The sequence below is a fragment of the Melanaphis sacchari genome, unplaced genomic scaffold, assembly GCF_002803265.2.
Source record: "Melanaphis sacchari strain LSU unplaced genomic scaffold, SCAv2.0 Contig310_pilon_pilon, whole genome shotgun sequence".
Lineage (NCBI taxonomy): Eukaryota > Metazoa > Arthropoda > Insecta > Hemiptera > Aphididae > Melanaphis > Melanaphis sacchari.
In genome coordinates, this window is record NW_020271184.1 from 279025 (window position 1) to 302531 (window position 23507).

General features: G+C 24.7%; 2 protein-coding genes across 2 annotated transcripts; one reads left to right on the plus strand and one right to left on the minus strand.

Moving 5' to 3' along the window:
- Positions 1 to 1791: 1791 nt before the first annotated feature.
- LOC112596221 (PDZ domain-containing protein GIPC1) lies at positions 1792 to 16868 on the minus strand. Its single transcript, XM_025341724.1, has 7 exons — positions 16291 to 16868; positions 3143 to 3239; positions 2872 to 3005; positions 2506 to 2644; positions 2307 to 2413; positions 2143 to 2221; positions 1792 to 2054 (listed from the first exon to the last, which is right to left on the minus strand). Exons 1-7 carry the CDS (start codon positions 16504 to 16506, stop codon positions 1894 to 1896), a joined length of 933 nt encoding a protein of 310 aa, XP_025197509.1. The 5' UTR covers positions 16507 to 16868; the 3' UTR covers positions 1792 to 1893.
- Positions 16869 to 19338: 2470 nt separating this feature from the next.
- Positions 19339 to 23085, plus strand: LOC112596210. Its single transcript, XM_025341708.1, has 3 exons — positions 19339 to 19525; positions 20522 to 20752; positions 22862 to 23085. Exons 1-3 carry the CDS (start codon positions 19379 to 19381, stop codon positions 23000 to 23002), a joined length of 519 nt encoding a protein of 172 aa, XP_025197493.1. The 5' UTR covers positions 19339 to 19378; the 3' UTR covers positions 23003 to 23085.
- The last annotated feature ends 422 nt before the right edge of the window (positions 23086 to 23507 follow it).

The following is a 23507-nucleotide window of genomic DNA, read 5'->3' on the forward strand; positions in this document are numbered from 1 at the left end:
TATAAAATTATTTTGTTGAAGTATTTTAAAAATACAATTGATAAGATCACACGACATCAAAGAAGAAAAATTCAAGCATTACTCAACCGTTGCCGTGTAATCTATTGTTTAGATACCTTATATGTGTTGTTAAAATAGTGTAAGTTTACTGAAATAATATTATATTAGATGATAACCTGGAGCTGTGGATAGACTTTTTAAGGTACATAACTGTCTTAATTTTTATTTTTTGTTATGCCAGGCGTACAACAGAATGATAATAATGTGTTAAACGGATGATTATAAAATATTTTTCAATTTATGTGAATCATTGTTTTTATGCGAAGAAGAAAAAAATAATTGTAGAATTTTATTTATTTAAATATGTTAAACATGGTGTTTTTATTCGCTGTGATGTGGTACTAGATTATATAATAACATGATTTTATTTTTTAATATCAGAAATATAACATTTTCTTTATTCTTTGGTATTAATAGCTTTCCATACTTGACTGATAATCAGATTTGAAGATATCAATATTTATGTCAATTTTATGAAACATTCACTTACCAATTACCATATTGTTGAGGACTTTAAAAGGACAATAAGATTGCCGTACTATTTCATAAATTCAATTAGGTATGTAACCAAAGTTTTTAATTTTAATAGCTGCCCAATTAATTAATGTACAGATGTAGAATTGTAAAAATGCCAAAAATTGTTATACTTTATTAAATTTTTACTTTGTTAAGATATTTACGAGTAAAATAAAAGGGTCTAAAGTTTTAATATATTTTGTTTTCAGTTTAATTAAAAAGTCTAAATTTTAAAGTACAATTAATTTAATATCATGTTAGAACTCATTATTGTACCTATGTTCTTTGATATTGATTTTTTTTTTATTATTATCATTTAGTAGATTAGCCTTTAAAGTTTCAAGTATAAAATTATACATATTTTATAGGTTTTATTTATGTTATTTTCATACATTTTTATACCTTTGTCTTTTATCACAAATCATCCTTATAATGATCTTAATAAAGTTAATATTGTAATGGGTTTAAAAACAAAATTAGACTGCTGTCACTATACTTTTTACATAATAATCAAATTATTTTATTTGACTTTTGTTTGCTTTTTAATGTCCAAGACCTTTTCCCATTTTTTTTGTATCTGTTGGCTAAGTGCCAACAAAAATATTAAAAGGTCTGAGACTGCCCTCTCTTCCCACTTTTTTTTTTGAAACTGGGTTCTAAATAATTTTTTTTTCATACATAACTCAAGTTAATTTAGCAATTAATATTACCATAAAAGTCTTTAATTACTGTAACAAATTATATTTCAACGATAATACCGTTTATTATTAATGGAAAATTATTATAATTTAAATTATAATAATACAATTTATTATTGAAATAAATTATTATGTTTATAAAATAGTTTACTAATATGTGTACAATACTTCAGTACCCCCAAATCATTTATTGTACTTCATGTCTAAATATTATAATCAAACTGTGTCCATAAAGTAGTTACTATAGTTACTACAAACTCCACACTTCATATGTTCACGCTCTAGTTTATATTAAAATATAAAATGAACGATAAACTGTAGCTGCGTTCTATCTTACTCTGTAATAAATTCAAAATTAAAATACTGAAAAGTGTTGTGAAGGGCTTATAAACTATAAGTGTCTATAGTGTAAATGTTTACATTAAGCCAAATATAATGTTAATCATTTAACTTTTTAATATAAGCATCAAAATTCAGTTTCACGAAAAAGTACATAAATATATAATCACTAATCTTTGAAATCATTCATAAATACATTTTTATTCAAATATATAATCAGTATAAATATACAAAATAAAATTAAAACACATTAGAAGGCGATTAAATACATTGTTTCTAGTTAATTTTTCAAGCGTCCTGCCCTAGCATCTGTAATGACACCCCATAGTTCAATGATGAAATCGTCTGTGAATCCTAATTCATCTAAATCAGAGTCATCGATAGCCTCCGCAAAGTCCATACTATTCAGCTTATCTTCTCCTTTCTCCCATATTTGTGTGGCTGTAAGTAGAAAAAACAACAAGAAAAATAAGTAAACACGTGTTTTAGTAATTATAATATATTATTATATAATACGATTAAAAATTACCAAGTTCGAAATCACTAATTCCCAACAAGTTTTCCAGCAATTGATTGATTTTATCAATACCCTTTTGGGACTCGTCAGTCTATATAAAAAAAAAAAATAAAAAATCCTATTTTATTAACGATCAAGTCTTAGTCTAAATAGATACATGCGAAATATTGTATTACCTCTTTTTGAATTTGAGCTGCACCATTAGCTTTGAATCGTAAAGTATCTTTACCATTTCCATACGAAGCATTCTTCCCTCGTTTGGAACTCCTCGGTTCGATATTCGCTGTTTATGTAAAAATAAATACGTAATTAATTAATAAATGAAATATTTAGTTTTGATAATCTTATCGAATCTAATACTTAAAAGTTACATACAAAATCCCGCTTTAATTGGCTCTATTAATCGCAGCGTGAATACAGTTCCTTTTGGAATGTCTTTTAATATCTTAGCCACTTCGTAGTGTCTTCTTCCTACCATTGTTTCATTGTCTATTTTTTCAATATGATCACCTACCTGTAAAATAATGTTATGTTGGCATTCTTAAACCAATCAATTTATACTATAAACCTTTCTAAAACAGAGTGGTATATAAACAATAATAATTTAATTTAACTTTTTTTAAGTTATCGTGCATCCATAGTTAGAAAATGATACATCATGTGTAGTTACATGAAATATATATAGTAAAAAAAAATGTACATTTACATTATTTAAAATATTTTTCCTTAGAAAACACTCACACTTATGTAGGAAATTTTATCAATGATGCTATTTTCTTTAATACGTTTTATAAAACAATATCCAGATCCATTGTCTGTGATTGTTAGACCAAGTGCCTCGTTTGTCTTAGCGATTTCGATTTCTTTTGGTCGTCCTTATAAACAAAAACAATATAAGTAGTAAATACTTAATATTATATTAAATATCGCTTAATTTCTATAGTTAATTATACAATATAATAACGCATAACCATCATATTCTAGTCAGTTAATTGATCGGTTTTTAAATTACCTTTACGGTGTACAAAAATAAAATCATCCAGACCGATTTGACTACCCAGAAGTTTTGTCATGTCCATTTTGTGAGTATTTAAAGTACAAAACAGAATCTATAACAGAAGTTTAAATATCATGATATATTGTTTTACACAAATATCTATACATTATATATATTAAATAATAAGTGCATTTCTTAAAAATCTAAGTCAATTAATAACCATGTATGGCCGTTATTAAATTCCTGATAAATATTAAGTCCAACGTCTCCAACCAATTACTAAAATCTGTGATACATTAATGCTTATTAATTTGGAGTATAAAATATAATTTATAAAAATCTTAAATTTTAACCGATAATAATACTTATTTTATTTCTTATAATTTCGTATTTTATATGATTGTTTTATTTTATCATTATAAAATCACTACCTAGTATCTAATCGGGTAAAATATTTCTTGAAAATATGTGCTTATGAGTTTTGCTTTCAGTTTCGATTCATTTGCGATGGTTATAGCTTGTCACAAATGATGAAAAGTATTTCATTACACTGCAATAATGAATTGATCATTGATGGAACAGTTTCAAAGAAAATACATAGTATTAACAGTTAAATATTGTTCCGTTGGTTGCATCTTGTAATAAAAAATAATTGTCGATGACTTAACGCTACAACTATATTTAACAGTGTACAACGTAATGAATCATGATCGACCGCAAATCGACGGCCTCCAAAATAATGTTTACACTGCAGATATTAATATTATTGTATAATGGATATAAGTAATAATAAATGGCCGGATTAAGATACTAAAAACTAATGGACCAGATTGAAACTGTAAAATATATTAATTTAATAACTATTATAAAGTTGTACTAGTACTTATCCATAAGAGTCATGATGATGTATAACCTATAATACATAATAACTATCACTAGAGAACGCGGAAATTACTCAATGGTAAAATAATTACACGGTGTTGCTTACATTTTAGTGATTGGACCAAAATACCTATTATATAAATTAAATACTTTCTGTCCTGTGCAGTTTGCTATAGAATATAGATGTAAATATGAAACTTCTTGTTTTTTTGACCAGTATTCGATATCTGATTTTCATAATTTGATGCTACCGCACATTCAGGTATCCAGTTTGTGTTATAATTATTGTTCTACAAGAAACTGTATATCTAATCGATATTTATATGATAATTAAAAAACAAAAAATATATTTATCCAACGTCTATGCATTGTGATACTTATATAGTTATAAAAACTTGAGTATTATTACGCTTCATCATATTATTATTGTTTTACTTAGGTGGTTAGTTAATTATTATTTACGTACAGAAAAAATTGTATTTATTTAAAGTTTATCCTTGCATAGGAATATACACGTAAGCATAAAGATTTTTTATTCGATCAAATCTATTTAAAAACATAGTTTTGTTTCGCTTTGGGAAAATATACTTTACATACTACCTATATGTATTAATATTCCTAATTATTATAGTATTACTCGGTAAAAAAATATTGTTCATCTCATTAAAAAAAAAAAATCAAAACATTTTTAATGAATTTAATTTTAGAATAGAAGAAATAAATACGTACTTATACATTATTCTTATGTAGAAGATTAAATATAAAAAAAAAAATATTTTAAAAATTTTATAAAACTTTTTATATTTATATACTCGTATTTAGGTGAGTAATAGTACAATTTTATTATTGTTATTCTTAAAATTTTTTTTACTGAAAAAATACTAAAATATTTCCAACGATTTATAATTATTTGTTTTTAAATTAGCATTCGATTCATTTTTTTTTTCCGTAGCCTTGAAATCAATTGAAGGACACTTCAACTTTTTTAATACTAAAGAATATCTTTGAAGATGACGTGTATCTATTTACTTTTAAACATTCAGGATAATATGTATATTATTATAGCTATTAAGTCAGGAAAAAAAATCATCTCAAATTAAAGTAAATTATATTTATAAAATAGATATTTTTACGTAATTAAAGTACTTAATAAATTTATAATTTTTTTAAACTGACAATTAGATTTATCCTCGGTAAATTTTTTAAACATCTAAGTTTTATTATGCATGTACTATAATATATGTAATATGTATGTGTGGGTGGTAAATATTTTATTATTGAGTTTATATGTACACATAGATATACGCACAAACTTAAATAGGCTTGGATTTAAACTAATTTTTATTAATAACTCATAGTTATTACTGGGTGATTATTTTTTAAAGCTCATTTGTAGCTCTTCATTTATTAATTAGTAATTTAAAATACCACTCAGATTTTTTCTATACTTATATAATTGTTACTTATATCTTTTTTCCATTTTATATTAATGTACTTACTTTAAATTGTGTTTGTTAATTCACATATCTGCATTAGTAGAACTTAAAGTGTATATCATAGAGCTGCAGTATAAAATCTAACTTACATGATAAAAAATACAATTATACTTATATAATAATAATGCTCATAATTGACATTTTAATAGTTATCAATTTTTTGTTTAAAAATGAAAATTATATACTAAAGATATATTATAAACAAAAGTTGCAGCAATTTCTGTACAGAATATTCAGTGTAAGGTAAGAAAATTCCTGTGTTGTACTGTAATACTTATTGGATTTATCTGGTTAGGTATGCCTCACCCGAAATATTGCTTAACGGCGGTTCCGGATGGCAAGTATATTGTCGATTTAAAAAAAAATAAAAAAGGTTAGGTCTGCCTATCTTTGAATTTTTTTTTGAATACATTTTACAACAGATTGATATTTTTTCTTTGACGGTATTAAATTATTATGCTTCACAAAATAAATAAATAAATAATATTTTGTGAAGTAATATTGAGTAGGTTTAATAACACCACTATAATTTATATATACAGTTTCATATCAATTTAATTTGTAAAATTGAGTTACATTTTATTATTTATTATTTTTTGTTAATTTAATTATAATGAATAATTTTTAGCCACCTTTATCGTGTATTATAAAGGATTTCCGGTTCTACAAAAATAAATGTTATTTTACTTACAAATTATGCAAAAATATTATATTTTCAAAAACTTTATATTTTCCGAGATAATTACGAGTGTTAATTGTTAAAAAAAAATCATCTTATTTTTAGATATATTTATACTAATTTTTTAAAACAATGTTCTATTCTATTGGTTTTTTGCACAGAACTATTGTTTGATATAATGTATTGTATAAGTACATCATTATGTATTAACAATTAGGTCACAATATATGTTTAACGGTGCTATATAAGAACACATTTTGATTTTCATTGGCAATTGGTATCCTCTGATCCGTCCTGTGTTATAGTATTACGTCGAATTATTTTTGAAATGAGAATTAATATATGTGGTAATTAACTATTACTGGTCCTAACCGGTACAAAAGTATCCGGCACATGTTGATAATGATCGGTCTGGTTCTAAAAATCACTAACCGTGCATCATGGTCTATAATATTGTGTAGCTGTATTCAAAACACGAAATCATTATACAAATTTATTTATAATCTCATTTTTTTTTTTATATAGATAGCTCATGTCCAATATTGTAGTCATAGTTTATGTGATATACCCTTACATTGAAATGTAGTTGTATTTTTTTTAACCAAACTTATTTTTTTAAATGAACACATTTGTCGTATTCCAATAATTTCTGATATACAACTGTACATCTCATATGAGTACCTACATACCTGACAGTCCTAACAGTTTTAAAAATTACCATTTACTATACACAGAATAATATAATTATAAGAGATACTAAATAGTAAATATAAATATTAAATTAAATCATTCTAGCAATTTAAAAACTTTTTTAAACAAATTTATAGAATAAAACATAGTAGATCATCCATTAAAAAAATTTAATACAAAGTTTCGTAGGTAAATAATTAATACGAAAATAACTTTCAACAAAGGTATAATTTATTATATTCACCTTTCAATTAAATTGCAATAAAAAAATAATTATAATGATACCCCATGCGTTAAATGTTGAAATAACCGTATGGAAAAACTATAATACATATAGTTACGCATAGTATAATTATATAATAATATAATGTTAAATTACGATTATCATGCTCTCAAATTAATGTCTTATAGCTGGTACGTTAGGACGTAGATCGGTATAGACACGATATAAATTATGTATATATTTTTAATGTAAGTGTAAAATTACCTAATTTTTATCAATTTTTTTTTTTTAATATATATTAGACACATCGTACTTATATCATTTTTGCTTCTGGGCTTTATACTCACTCAGTGGCGTATCAAGAATTAAAAAAAAGGTCAATCAAAATATGCATTTTAATTAGAATTATTTTGTCAATAATTTAAAAGTATTTGTACTTCATTACATTATCCATAGTCTTTTTGTTTTGATCGCTAATTTAGTGAATAATTAAAAATATTAAAATAGTTTGTAATTGTTGTGCTGTAATGTTTAAAATAAAAGCACTATATAAAAAAAAAAAAAAAATTAAAATAGTTAAAAAAAATTAAAGGGGGTGTTACAATATTCAACCTCCCCTGGTTACACCACTGTACTTACTTATTAATAATATTAGCTCTATTAATTAATATAATATAGAATTCTCATTCGGGGCTTTTAACTACTACCTACTATCTTCTAAAAATCTAATATTATTTATTCACTTCGATACACTTCTTTATCACAGCATTTTAGCGACCGCAAATGTCAATGGATATACAGCATGGCTCATATACTTGCGTTTGCATATATTGAACAATAGGTATAGAGTGTACTCCATTATGGTGAGTAGTAATATTTACATTATTACGAAAAATGAATTCCTTTTGATAAACATTCCGTACATATCTCATATTTAACGAACTATACTCATTCTGTTAGCCAATATAGTTGTGTTTATTTATTAAGCATTTGTTATAGCTTACATTTTTGCAGTAATAATTTGATAAATTTCTAACCAAATTTTGGAATGTATACTGTTTTCAAGACAACTAATTTTTTTTTTTTTTTTTTTGTATTTTTTAGGTGCATTAATGTATTTTATGTGTCAACTACATTTTTTATTTGTTATTCTAAAGAAGAATTTTTTCTGAAAACATTGACATATAAACACCAAAAATATTGCAGTCAATAGTTTAAATAACTATTTAAAACTATTTTTCAGAAATAAATAACAAACATTTACTGATAAATTCGTTTAGTTGGTCATTTTTTTTAACATATAAGTACGATATACATGTTATATACATATACTGCAAAGATTTAAACTAAATATACTCTAATTTGAATACAAAAAAATAAATAAATAAATAAAAATAATAATTGTATAAATTGTTATGATTGCTTAAAATTGTACTTAAATTTGAAGCTTGATAATCAAAATAAATAATTTTAATGATTACTAATAATAATAATGGGACATAGTAGTCATTAAACTGTATCTAATAAAATAGTATTAATAAATTATACTAGGCAACATATTTTAGAGAAAGTTTAGAATTAAAATATATAGCGATTTTAATTAGAATTAAATTAACACACTTTTTAGGGCATAATAATTATTATGCTAGTAGTTCTAGCATTAGGAAATATATGGGCTTATTTATAAGCTCTTTTCAGTTAAATATATATTTTTATAATAAAGTTTATTATCGATTGTCATTATATAATAATTTTTATAATATTGCGAATAAATATGATAAGAATGTTTAGTTTATTAATTTTATAGTTGTATTAACATTTTTGTTAGAGTTTAGATTATAATAATATAATATAAATCATAGAATTTTGGCATTACGTGTATATTATAATGTTATTGACAAAAAAGTTTAACTGTATTAATCATTTTACTTTAAATACCTTATTAAAGACTAATCTTTGGAATATGATGATATTCTTTCTTCATAGAATATTATTATTATATTTGAACTTTAATAAAATGTTCTTTAATAAAGAAAACCTCCAAAATATATATGCGTTTTATAATTATTAAAGATTGTGTAATATTTCCTTTTTATTTCTCAATTAAATATGATAAAAATATAAAATATAATGCACAACATCCACGTTATTATTTATCTATGTAGTATATTGTCTTTATATTCATATTAAACATAAGTACCTCTACATAAATAATATTATACATTTATTGAAAATGAGTTTTAGTTTTTAAGTGTAATCAAAATTATGTGTGACATAGCTAAAGTTTTTACTACTTGTCACATACGTACAAACTTTTCATAAACAGTTTATGGATAAATTGACTATAAAGTTTAGTTTAAACTGTATCACAAATTTATTGGTATATTTACTTAGAATAAATTAAACGTAATTACGTATCTAGACTTACGGACTTACATTTTGTGGTAACACAAAAAAATTATGTTTAAATAAAATTCTGATTTTCCATAACAATATGACCTTACACAGAACTTTTAATGCATATTATTGCGTATTTAATGATATTTTTCGTAGTTATTTTCAACTTAAATTTGTACATAAAAATTTTAATATTTTATAAAAGACTTAATAACAGAATAGCTTCTCAAAATATGTAAATACACTAGCAATTTTTGAAAACCGTCCAAGATTTAATATTTTCTCTCGTGTACCTACTTATTATATTATATATTTATATCACTTGCAATATTCTCTGAAAAAAACATTGAACGTTAGACTGACCTTCACACAAGGTATAAAAGATCAATAAGTGATTATATAAATCAATATATCAGTTCTACAATTGGAAAGTGTCAGCAAAAATCTAGAAAATAATATATTATTCTTATTTTTCATGTTTAATAATTTTTTTTTAATTACCTATTATTTTGTAAGATATTAAAATATCCATCCTCACTTTACAATTATTTCGTATAATACAAATAATTAAAATTTATATTTTTTACACAGCTAAAACTATAATATTATAATATAATAAATATCTAGTAAGTTATAACTTATAACATTGAATGTCAAAAATAAAAGTTTCTAGTTAGGTATAATAATAATAATAATAATAATAATGTATGAATAAGGAATAGACGTAAACAATTGTGTATAGTTGCAGGGAATAATTTTATGTAAACATATGTATTTGTATTTAAAATTAATATATTTTTTTTTTTAATGTGTAGTCTATAGAGTATAGAATGTATAAATTTTAAATGATAAATGGTTTTAGTTTTTCAATTCTAATATAATTGGATAAAAATGTATTACCCAATAGTGTAGATCTGTAGAAACAGTCAACAGATAAGTTACAGTAATGTGTAGTTTGCTAGCGTGATGTACGTAGTTTACTGCAGTCTTATCTTTTGTTCAACGTATACAGGAAAAATATGATTAAATTGGGCGTTGCATCACTTGATGATCTCAAAGCACGACATAAAATTATTTTGTTAAATGAGTTTCAGTTGTGTATTTAGATCCAATGTAGTAAAAAAAATTAAAGAAACTTATCATTTTGGACTATTATAAATATATTATAGATAATAAAAAAAACCTGTTAATATCTATTTATCTAAAAAGAAACTTAATTTTATCATAATATAGGGAATAATATTATGTAACGAAAATATAACCCTATATTATAAGTTATGATGAAGAGCTATTTTTTAAACGTAAGATGATAAAGATCTAAATATGTCTCTGGATAGTTTTCAGTACTTTTGAAAAATTCAACAATCAAATTGGTAGGTAGTTTATAGTTCTTTATAAGGAGTATCAAATATACATTGAGTATACCTAATGGTTATGTTAATTTGTTAAAATTATATTTTTATGATGTTTAATTTAAACAACATATATATGATCCTATAAAATATACGATTGATATTAATTAATAAATATTTTAATAAATTAAACTTATTGATCCGAAAATAAAGTTATATCTATATTATACTTAAACCTAATAAAAAAGAAGTTGATGCTTTGAAATTAATTCAACATTTAACAACTTGGTTTTCAAACAATACATCCTTCAATATTACTAATATATTAGTATAGACCATAAAATATTTTTAAATAGTCATAACACTTATAACTCATAATATATAAAACTCTTTTAAAGAGAGAACCCAAACTTATTTAGTACGACTTATAAAAAGGCTTTGACAAAGAGAATTATAATCTATTCATTTTAAAACTCAAAACCTATGAAGTATACATTTAGTCTTCATTTTTAATTATTATAAAAGTCTCGAACTCAAACCGTTTTGTATGAAAATTTCGTTTTAAGTACTATTAACGTTAATTGTTGTATCTGGTGATCCCAAAATGACATTCCTTTATTATTTTTAATTCTGATAAATAGTGTGTCTAATAAATCAGAATACCATAGATTTTATTATTGGCAAATCAATTTAAATTATTTAAACAAAATCGTTGTCATAATTATATTTTTTTTCTTGCTTTTATTATGTACGTACGTAACCATCATATTATTTTATTTAAATTATAATGATTTTCATTTACAAACTAAATTTTAACTGCAGTCTTATTATATTACAAATTTAAATTTTATATTTTATTCTGTAATATAAGTTTGTTTATTTTTTAATTATGACTTTACATAAATTATAAAATATGAATGTAATATCGGATTAAATTGAATTCATATTTAAAAAGCAAATGTTTTTTTTTCTTTTTAGTTTAGTATAGAAAGGTCATTTCTGTAACAGTAATGATGTTTACTAAAGGTAGAAAATATAGGTTACTCATTTTTGATATTAATTTTTAAATACATCAACTCAATTACTATTCTTTATTTGTAAATATTTGACTACTTTTTTTTGCAAATTGGTTTTAATTTTTAAAACTAAAAGTTTTGTTTTTATTTTATTTTACACAATGCTAGTAGCATAGTGAGTTGATAGGTGTACTAGTAATATTTTAATTGAACTTTAAAATGCGATTCACTGTTTAATTAGTTAGTATGTATAAACTAAATATTATAAGTATTGTGTACTTTTGGTTTTAACCATCACAGTGTATCAAACTTTGGTCAAACTCCTTGCCATTTAGCATTATACATCTCATTAGTAATATCTATGTCATAAAAAAACATAAAAAAAATTGAAAATTTCTAAAAACAGTTTCCTTCTTTTGTTGGATATGTTTTAAAAATTAAATACTCCGTTCATGACCACAAAAATCCTGTTTATGAAAATTTAATTTTGAAAACCTATAGCCTATACATATATGTTAGAAAGAAATAGGAAAGCATTGAACATAAAATGTATTAAAAATTTGATCAAAAATATGATATATGCTAGTCGTCTATTAAATAGAGTCACATTTCGTGTCTTTTAATACCATCAACTAATTATTTATGTAATGATCCTGTTCAAAGAATAATACATTTAACTAATTCAGAACCTAATCTCTTAGATTATTAGCCTTAGTGATTACCATATATTAGAAAATCTTAATCTTAGGCTTCTATATTTGTTTGTTTTCAATATTTTCATTATTTATGTATGCTAATCATTTATTTATTATGTATTTTAAGTTCTTAAACCTTTACTAACTTATAGATTTGTTAAAAATCTAAAGCGTAAATAATAAAAATCAATTAGATTTCATAATAATAATTATAATTAATTTATCATGATTAACGTAAATTACTTAAAATACTTCAAGATAAAGTACTAAAAGTTGTAATAAATTAAATACACATAAACTTAAGGCTAAAAAATAATAATTGTGAGCTATAAAAAAAAGTAAGATATCTTAAACAAAACATTAACTGTATAATACTCAGATTCATCTAACCTAATATAACCTTCCTTCTAACAGATTTTGATTTATCAAGTATGGAATACAATCTTGAGAATTTGTTTTATAGAACGTAATTTAACATTTCAAAATATGTCGTATCGGTAAACGTCTAATGAACATTTTTAATGTTATTATTGAACAATAACAAAATGTTTTGTCACTTAAATTTTTTTTTTTTATCTATGGTTATTTATGCATTGGTGGCTTCACTAAAGAGCTATATTTGTCTTTCATAAATCATTTGCAATGTAATAATATTTTATATATATCTATACAATATAATATTTATATTCATTTATAATTTATTTATTTAACTTCTTAATCCAAACTCAAATTATAAATAAAATACTTTGTTTCAGTATAAATGAAATCGTATCAAATACAAGTTGATTACTATATCATTAATTTCAAACCTATGACTATAATAAATGCTATATAGTACGCTTGAAAACTTATTCACAGTATGACTTTATTCATGTGAGTTATTGACAATATAAAAGATGATTAGTTATAACAACTCAAATAAATTGTTAAAAAAAAATATGCGAAAAAATCACGTTATAACTTTTAAGAGGGTAATTGAATATATTTACGTTTGATTTACATGAGTAATTCATAATAAATAAAATAATTCATGACAGTTGTTCAGTATTGTTTTATTACAACTGTAAACATTTGTAAATATAAATAATTGATACTGCTGAATTGTATCTAATGTATTTATTTTTGTATATAAATATAATCATGATCATATATATTTTGATATTCTGTATATCTTTGTGCTCATATAGTATTAAATTAAACTATTACAATTTCTGTTTTTTTGTACATCTTTAAAAACAAATATGTTTCATTAGTTATTTAGAATTAAGTGTATATGATTCATGTTTCTACGATTGAAAACACTAATTTGTAGTTCGATGAATATTGAATGCATATTTAGATTCTACATATATAAATTATTCTTAATTACAGTCAATAAAATACTATACTTATTAAAATGTTTTTCTTAAATTATCATGTCTTAATGAAGTCATGAGCTTTGTGTTGCATAATCTTTAAACAATTATATTTATGTGGCAATAAATACTGCATAAATCAACATATATTCAACAATAAACACATTTTTTTATAACTTTCTACGCCTTGAAAATATTTACAAACTCGACCTAGAATTCAACAACACCTTATCTTGTTTGACAGTAGCATCATTAACACGGAGAGAATGTTTACAGTAAAGAGATTAAAGAGCAAAGCAAAAAAATAAATTACAGGTAGATATAGACATAGAAAGAAATTTGAAGATTTATATTGACTTTTACAAATAAGGTACGCAGTCACGCAACTTTTAGAATATATTAATATAAACTATCATTGTTAATTATTTTAGAACTCGATTTCTAGACAAGTATTAATAATATTATTTTATACTTGTTTAGAAATGAATTGGTTAGTTTTTATGATACTTGAACAATAGTTAAAATTAAAATAGTCATAATACATAAGACTTGGATTAAAATGCAAAGTGAATTATTTTTTGAGTTTTCTAAGTTGGTACATAATTTGTTTTATGCAACAAAGTCTTTAAAAATGAAACTTATATTCTGTATTTTTTTTTTGTTTTTTTAATTTTTTTCTATTTTTCAAATATTTTTTATCATTTTATAAATTTTAGTGTATATATTAAAACATTACATAAGCTTTTAGTGTAAATTAAGAAATTCAAAATATTTTGTTAAGATAATATATTGTTTTCAAAATAGTTTTACTTTAATAGTTTTAGGTATTTTTTATCCATACCAAATGTCGATTTCTATTCTACTATAAATCAATGTAATAACGTCTTTATCTATATTCAACGATTATTGGATGTGTCTTACCCGGACTTAAACAAATACTGAAAAAACAACTAATTGGAAAGTTGGAAATACATCGTGGTTACATTTATTTACAGGATAACTATCTACGGTTTATTTATTATATTATGCACGGCCGAATCTAGCATATTTTTTACTTGGAGCAAAGTATAAAATTAGCGCCCTTTCATATTCAGCCCTCCTTAATTTTGCCACTATTATATTTATCTACTAGTTACTCTATTGAAGAAAAAATGAAAATTGTAATTTATATATTTATACTCATTATATAATGAATAAAAACTTTTAATATATCCTCTTATATTTGGTAATTTGGTGCCCCCCCGTCCAAGACTCCGGGACAAGTGCCCCAAGTTCCCCCCCCCCCCCACTAGATACAGCCCTACCTTTGTATTTGATATTTTATTTATGTATATTCATTATTGTTACGATAAAAATAAAAATAAAAATGCCGGAAGTTAAACCAATGTTTTCTATTGTCTGCATAATTGTATGAACATATAAAACTTTTGGTTATTTTTTAAGGAAATTATTGGTTACATTTTTGAGCATTTTTTGGTAACTTCTAGGGTATTTAAATTTGAATCTTAACAATAAGTAATAATATAGCTTATAATTTTAATGTCGATTTTTATTTATTAAGTATCAAAATATATTTAATTGAAATCGTAATGCGAAGTTCCGCAAATACAATTTTGTTCGATATTATAATACATTTTTAAGTTTTCATAATTATATAAAACTCAAGCATTTTTTTTTTTTAAAGTTTGAAGTATAAAACATTAAAATTCAGTTTTTTGGAAAACAGAAAAAAAAATTTTAAAGCTGCCTTATCTCGTGCAGTCCATTGTCATGTATTCAATATTATTTAGTATAATGAATACTATTTTTACAACACCTATTAATTTTGAAACAAAATTATGAAGATTACTTTGCTATGTAAACTAATAAGTAAAGTCAGTGAGTCAGTTATAGTGTGTATAATATATATTATATTGATGACGCATAAAAATGATAAAAGTGTGACGAAAAGCTATTTTAAATTCTTAAATCTCTCAGCGTTTTCCAGTCGGCAAAAATTGCATTCACTATATATTGTTTATGTTTATACTGTTGTAGTGTATAGCTGGGGATTACGCGTTATGGCCAATGATTCCGGTGTCCCTTTAACCGGAACGGTATTTGTTCTCTCCACCATCGCGTTGGAAGTATAGCACATACAGCTGTCTTCCGGTCCGGAAACTCATAAACGCCAATTTTAAAAAAAAAAAATTATATATACGTACTACGTGTAAAAAATTATATGCTGAATATGTGGTGTGCGCCAACGAGACGACAAAATCAAAATAACAACAATGTATTCCTGACCGATAGTTAAAAAATTACAACTTAATGATGATGCACGTGTAGAATTAACGTTTAATTGACGTGATAATCAGGTAGGTTGGTATTGAACTTACTTCGTCCGAAGGAAAGTCATAACAGTCGGCAACTCTCTGGTACAGTTCACGGACGTTGGAGAAGTTCGACACCAGTCCCGTCGGACTTCCATGGGCCTGTTGGCAGTGGAACACCAAATTTTGTTTCACTTGATCATCGTGTTCGTTGTGCTTGTTTTGCACCGCGGCCGGGTCGTCCTTGATCTTTTGCACGGTTTTCCGGTTGAACAAAGGCATATTTTATACAATATACCTGAATATTATGATAATATTAAAACGTTAAAGAGGCGCGGTTGCAACGGCACACGCACGTCAAAAAAACAAAACACACTCACACGAATACGCACTACATTCGCGTCAAGTCATATTAACTATGAATTTTGTATCAAATATCGAACATGACGTGTTATGATTAACCGTAGATCATATTTATGGCAAAATTATTGACAAATTTTTCAAACGATATTATATTATTACGACGACGAAGGCGGTATTGCGATTATTACTGCGAACACGCATGTGCCATATAAACGGTCTGCCGCGCGACTGCGACTAGCTAGTAGCTAGGTATAATATTATTACTACAGTCTGCTGTCTGTCTGACGATCACTACCTAGGTACCACCATGCGCGCGGCAGGTGTTGAACCGAGTGGAACGCTCATAACAATATATTTACTGTAGATACCTAGGTATAATAATCTATCTCCAGGTGCGTGCACGTATACCTGGTACCCATATGTCTATAATATACCTATTACCTTGTATTATTATTACTATTATTATTATTATATGTATAATATCTATAGTTTCGTGGTTTAAACATGCAATATAACTTAATTTACGTTGAAATTTTATACAGCCAAATGAATTGAAAAAAAAAACAATTTGAAACAATTGTTTCAACACAAATCCGCCGATGCCTAGTTATATCTGCACTGCAAATTCGAGTGATTTAAAGTTTTTTTTTTTACTGTCTTCATAAAAAATACATGCATATTATAATATGGCCGTCCACAACAATTCAGACTGAATGTTCGTCCTAACAGACGCAGAACTCCAACGTAAGTATCCCAACCGTGGGCGTAAACACGGGGGAGGGGAGAATATTGGGGATAGATCCCCAGAGCTTTAAAAAAAGATTATCCTTACTTCCTATTTCCATATCATATAATTCAATATGATGTTCCGGTTTGGTGATTTCAAAATCTGGAATATTAATTATATATCACCCCTTCCCCAGAACAAAATCGTAATTACACCACTGGTCCCAACGACGTTTTAAATTAGCTAATTTAACTTTTCTATTATTTTGAATACAATTTATCTTGCATGATTGTATAAATTGTTGTGTGTAACATAATTGTAAACTACCTACGTTTAGATGATTAATGTCAAGAAAACTTTAAAAATAAAAATAAATAATATGACGGACCCGTGTTACAATAATATAAAAACTACATTACTCCATCATTTACGATACATCGATATATGCATATATATATAAAGCGAGCATGTTCTATGTATAGAAATATAAGTATGGTATATAACAATTAAAACGTAAGATTTTCGCTCGTCATCTCTTTTGAGCTTATTCACAAAAACATCTACATTTGGTTTTCAATCGGTAACCGTAAAAATTACGTAACTTCGTGTTTGTGTTTATATATGTATATTATGTACCTATATATTTTATATACTAATTAGTAATTACTAATTATATGTTTAATAGTTAACCAACAACTTTTTTTATTGATAAATTATATATCAAGTTTTATTTGATGTGATTAGGTGTTTTATAAATATCCAGATGAAAATAATTTATTAGTTCTAACAGCCTTCAATGGTAAACTAGGTATTAAAATAATCAAAGTGTTTATTTTGTCACTCCATGCTGAAAGTTTGAAAATTTAATACAAAATTTTATGCTTTAGTATTATATAATTATTATTTTTAATTTCTACGTTTTGCTTCACAAAAGTTTATATCATAATTTTATATACATGATATAATTTTAAAAATGGTTTAACTCTAAAATGTATTGACATGAGAAATTATTTCTTTAATTTTTTTTTTTATAAATTGGTTAAAAAAATATTCGCTATTTAAGTCAAAATTCTTAAAAATTTAATACAATATCCCACATAAAATTGTTCTTATATCAATATAAAATTATTAAAAATAAATAGGTGCAATTTTTTTTTATTTATTTATTTGTATAAATTCTAATTTAAACAAAATTACGTATATGTTAACGTTAAATAACGATGTCAATTATTATTTTATTTTAAACATTAAAAACATTACTCGTGAGGACTTTTACTCTACGCAATGATGTTTTTGATTTATATATTATTATTTAATATAATACTACACTATAAACCTAATATTTCTGTTTTACGATATTTATGTACATTAATGTACAGCATGGGTCAACTCTCATAACCAATTCTATAATAGTTAGTACTTACAGAAAATTATAAAACTATAATATGCTTAAGTATAGTTATTGAAACATGAATTTTATTGCTAGGCAACATTTTTTGAATTAAACATGGTAGCTTTATGCTTTTGAATTAGATATTTCAAGCTAATAATATTAGATTATAATATTATAATAAAATAGATTCTATATAAATAAAATGAACCACAAAGAGATATTTGATTTCCCATCATTTAATGGAGAACATCCATACATAGTATGATTAAATATAATATAAAATATAATCTTTATTATTTTTATTTAATATAATTAATCAATGTGGTAACATCGGTTGATTGTATTTTGTTTTATTTACAGGGTATTTTAATGGTTCCATGGAATTATAGTCCTTGTGTTTTAGTGGCAGCAAGTTGGTGTTTGACTCACTCTACACCAATCACTACACACTAGTAATATATGTATTATATATATTTTTTGAACTTTTTAAAACTATCACTTTGATGTATACATACCTATATTCTCTTTTTCTTTTTATTATTATTATGATTATGATTTAGTTATTTAGTTAAATAGGACAGGTAAATAATTATAATTTATAATATAATGGACCATTGATATATTATGATTAAAAAAAAATCAATTATTTTTCGTATACACTAAAAAGCTTTATGAATGTATCAATTCAAAATCCATACAAAGTAATAGCAGGATATATCAGTACAAGTCATCTGCATGATTCGTCTAGACATCAAATAAGTTTAGGAATAAAAGCAGTGTTCCACCCAAATCCGTTGGTTGTATTTGTGTTAATCAAAGTGAGTAAAAATATCAATATTTATATGGTACTTACCATTTTGCATATTGTATTAAAAATATATATTTGATGTTATTTATGTCAATATCTAATTTGCGATCATATAAGTCTACAAATATATGGGTTTCCATAAAAATCTTTTTATTTAAATTTTTATTTTTTATTTTTGAAAGAAGCATCTTTATATAGGTAATATATATGTAGTAATATCAACAAGATTTCATTTACATTGGTTGTGCTCCAGGGTGAATCTAGGCAAAATTTAACTTTCCCCTGAAAGACTACAATATTTATTATAGGTACTATCATTGACATTTATAAAATAATATTGATACATCATTACATCGTACGATTTGTTCATATATAATAAGGAGTATTATAAATTTTAACTTTTTTTTTAATATTCTCTCGATAACAAAATAACATGTTTGTAAATTACTTAATATTATTTTTTACTGAGCATATTGTATATTATAATAATGATATATTTGGTATAATATTATATTGTTTTCAATTTTACGAATAATATTACAACACTATACTGCAGGATTACATGAAGTTGAATGAAGCGAAACGATATGATATATAGGTACATCATTATCCTGCAACAGCATCGATGTCCTGTCATTAATTGTGTTTATATACATAAAATGTATTATTACAGTCAATAATATTACACCCGTCCCTGTGCATATAATGTAGTTGTGTCCTAAACTATGACCTACCCAGCTTGTGAGGAATGTTCATTCTTTAATTTTAATTTTAATTTTTCCAGGCAGAGCAGGGGAGGTGAATATAATGTTTAGTTATTTGAAATATATAGGTAGGTAGTACGTACTTACACTATATATATGAATTATTTAACTATAGTCTACATTAGGCATATTAATAATAATTTATATTTACGCATTAATTGTACGTATAATGCTTATAGATATATTAGACATAGAGATATTGGTCTACTTAAATAAGATTATTGTAGTTATTATACTTCTAGGTGATTCCCGAGTTCCGTAATACATTATTCATCGACTATCGACGGTTAAAATACAATGCAATCGAACCAGTGGACGAAAATTGCGAGGCTTCTTATTGGTTTCTAACCAAACACTCAACGTATGAGGGCAATTTTTTTTACGAGTATTTATTGATGAACCAGATCCCATGTCCGTATGTGTATTGCCATTATTCAAATTCCTCGACCTGTCCGATTAATAAAATTATAAAGGTTCGTACAATCGATAAATTATACATAATGTACAGCCGTATAGATATAAATACGTATTATAAATTATACTTAACGTTCTGTAACTTTGGGAGTATCAATATATCATAACAACATATTAACAAACTTATTGTATTTACTCGTACTTTAGTCATATAGTCCATAGCTATGGTGAGTAGATAATACGAAATAAAAACTACTGTTGATTATTCAACCACTATACTTGGTATAGAAGGTACCTTATATGTAGGGCGTAAGTATACAATAGTGTGGAAATAATAGCTCACTGATATAAAGTATGTAAATAATAAATATAACTAACATTTAAATATAGGGACGAAACTAAATAATTATATCTATAGTGTGGTTGAAATACACCTTTTTTAAACAGATAATACCTATTATTATCAAAATTGTATGTTTGAGATGACGAAAACGTATTTTTTCATTTTTCATTACACTTTACAATATAGGTATAGTCGTATAGATAAAATAAAATTGTAGATGTTTTTGACAGGGTTATGATTATTTTCCAATCATGGTAAGTACTATGGTCTCGTGAAGTTTTCTGTTTGTTGACACTGTATTAGAGTTGCATGAGGTGTAAAATAAGGTGTCGTCAGTAAATAAAAAATTGTTGATCCTTGTTGAAGTGTCATATCATTAATATAAACTATTGAGAAGTTTTGTAATTTGTAATAGTGACAAACAAGAGTTATGAGGTAGCAACTTTATCTAAGGTGTTCTGAGGAATTCTTTAAATCAATAACATATACCTATTTAACAGGAAAGAATATTAGAATTGTCTTTTATATGGAATGTTATTTCCACATAATGGAATAATTTAAGAATGGTATTATACAGGAATAGTATTTTCTTCAAATTATAACTGCTGGACTAGTACATATGTATATACTGGTACCTATAATTATTGATTATTTATTGATGTCTTGATTGAGTATGTGATTTTTTTCTGTTTTGACATAAAAGATTTGACCAAATACGAAATCAGTTATAGTTTATGAATTGTGATGGTATACACGTTTCACTAACCGTTTTTTTTTTTTACCTATGGAGACTAATGATGCGCAAACAATAAACTTTGTTTCCGAGCCAGAGACTTTTTCATTGATTCACTTTGCAAGCCACTAACCTAACCGTCCTAACCTACCCTACCTACCTAGTGCTTTTCGATGCAGTATAGTCACAAATGATTCAATAAATTCGATTATCATAAAAACTGACTTTTTTCGGAGCCCCACAAATAGCTCCTCTGAACATGTTAAGTTAAAATATCTGAGTGATATAACACAGATATCCATTTACTTGCGCTAATATAGTAGTACCTACCTATACTTAACCATCCGAAGCAACGTCAAATTTCACTTGTATTCAAAAAATCCTATTCTCGAATAATTGTGTACTCACAAATATTTTTAAATTTTATGGAATGGTTGACATAAGGTTGAGTGTAATTGGAATACTTTTGTTTATATAAGAATGCACTCTAATATTCGTTAAGCCAGACATAACAATATATTATTATTATATTAATTAGTACTGCAAGTATCCTCCCTACAATCCATCACAACCGTTTAAAATAATAATAATAATGACCAACTATAAAACGAATCTAGTCAAATAACTACGTTTTATTTTAACAAAAGTGATGGCTAGTGAGCAACTAACCTATAAAAAGTTTTTAAGATCGAAGATTGAGAGTAAAAGTTTAAATATTGCTTATTAGAAATGTTAAAAGTTTAAATTTTAATTTGTATTCTTCAAAATTTTCAAAAAATTATCTTTTTATCCCTTAATTATTCACAATAATTTATTATTAAACAGTGGTATACTTGAGTAAAAAAATAAAGTTTATGTTAAGTGATGATACTTCCTTAAATCACATATATTAAGTATACCTACTCGTGTAAGAAAACAATTGATCTATTGACTAAATCTATTCAGTAGGTATAAAATAAAGTCTTTCAAAAATCATAATTTAAATAAATTCATCATTAAAGGAAAAAGGGGGCGTGGAAGCAATGGAACATATAAGTAAATTACTCTGTACTTAAAGAATATAAAATATTATTTTTTTAAATTTTTTTATAGAAAAATTGCATATCCGCTATAGTTGTATGTAACTATCATCTGATGAGTTTTGCCGAGTTTGGACCAGAAGATGGACGATCTGTACTTTATCACAAAATCACTAACGAGGTTATTACGTGGATAAAACAATTCGTATTATAGTCTGCACTCTGTATTCTGTAATGTACATACAGAAGTAGAAAACAAAGAATGTTATTTGAGTAATTTAATATACCTACACTTAAACATCACATAAAGTACATAATATTGTTATATTTTTACTAAAACAATACATATAGTTTTGCCTAAAATGTCCCATGTAAATATATTTTTTATTTGAACAATGCACATTTATATCACTCTATAGGTTCTTAAATAAACAACAACAAATTAAGTAACTTTTATAATAGGTATTTATTTTATATTCTTTGAATATGAGACTTTCAACTGAAGATTATTTTTATAAAAATTAAAAACCTATTTATTAATTATTACCTTAGAGCATAGACGATTTTTTTGTACCAAAAATTAAAATAAATCATATTACATATAACATATTTCTAATGTTTTCTTTTTTTAAATGCTATCCGTTTTTTATGAGTTTGTTATTTCGAAAAATATTGGAAGTTCGTATAATATTCATTTACTATCAAAAATACCTATACAA

Excerpts from the sequence above, each read along its gene's own strand:
- LOC112596221 (XM_025341724.1), bottom strand. The coding sequence starts at position 16,506 with ATGCCTTTGTTCAACCGGAAAACCGTGCAAAAGATCAAGGACGACCCG. Across the intron at positions 2,645-2,871 it reads ATAAAATTTCCTACATAAGT|GTAGGTGATCATATTGAAAA; the intron begins GTGAGTGTTTTC and ends ATTATTTTACAG. Across the intron at positions 2,414-2,505 it reads GCCAATTAAAGCGGGATTTT|CGAATATCGAACCGAGGAGT; the intron begins GTATGTAACTTT and ends TTACATAAACAG.
- LOC112596210 (XM_025341708.1), top strand. The coding sequence starts at position 19,379 with ATGAATGTATCAATTCAAAATCCATACAAAGTAATAGCAGGATATATC. Across the intron at positions 19,526-20,521 it reads TTGTATTTGTGTTAATCAAA|GTGATTCCCGAGTTCCGTAA; the intron begins GTGAGTAAAAAT and ends TTATACTTCTAG. Across the intron at positions 20,753-22,861 it reads CGATTAATAAAATTATAAAG|AAAAATTGCATATCCGCTAT; the intron begins GTTCGTACAATC and ends ATTTTTTTATAG.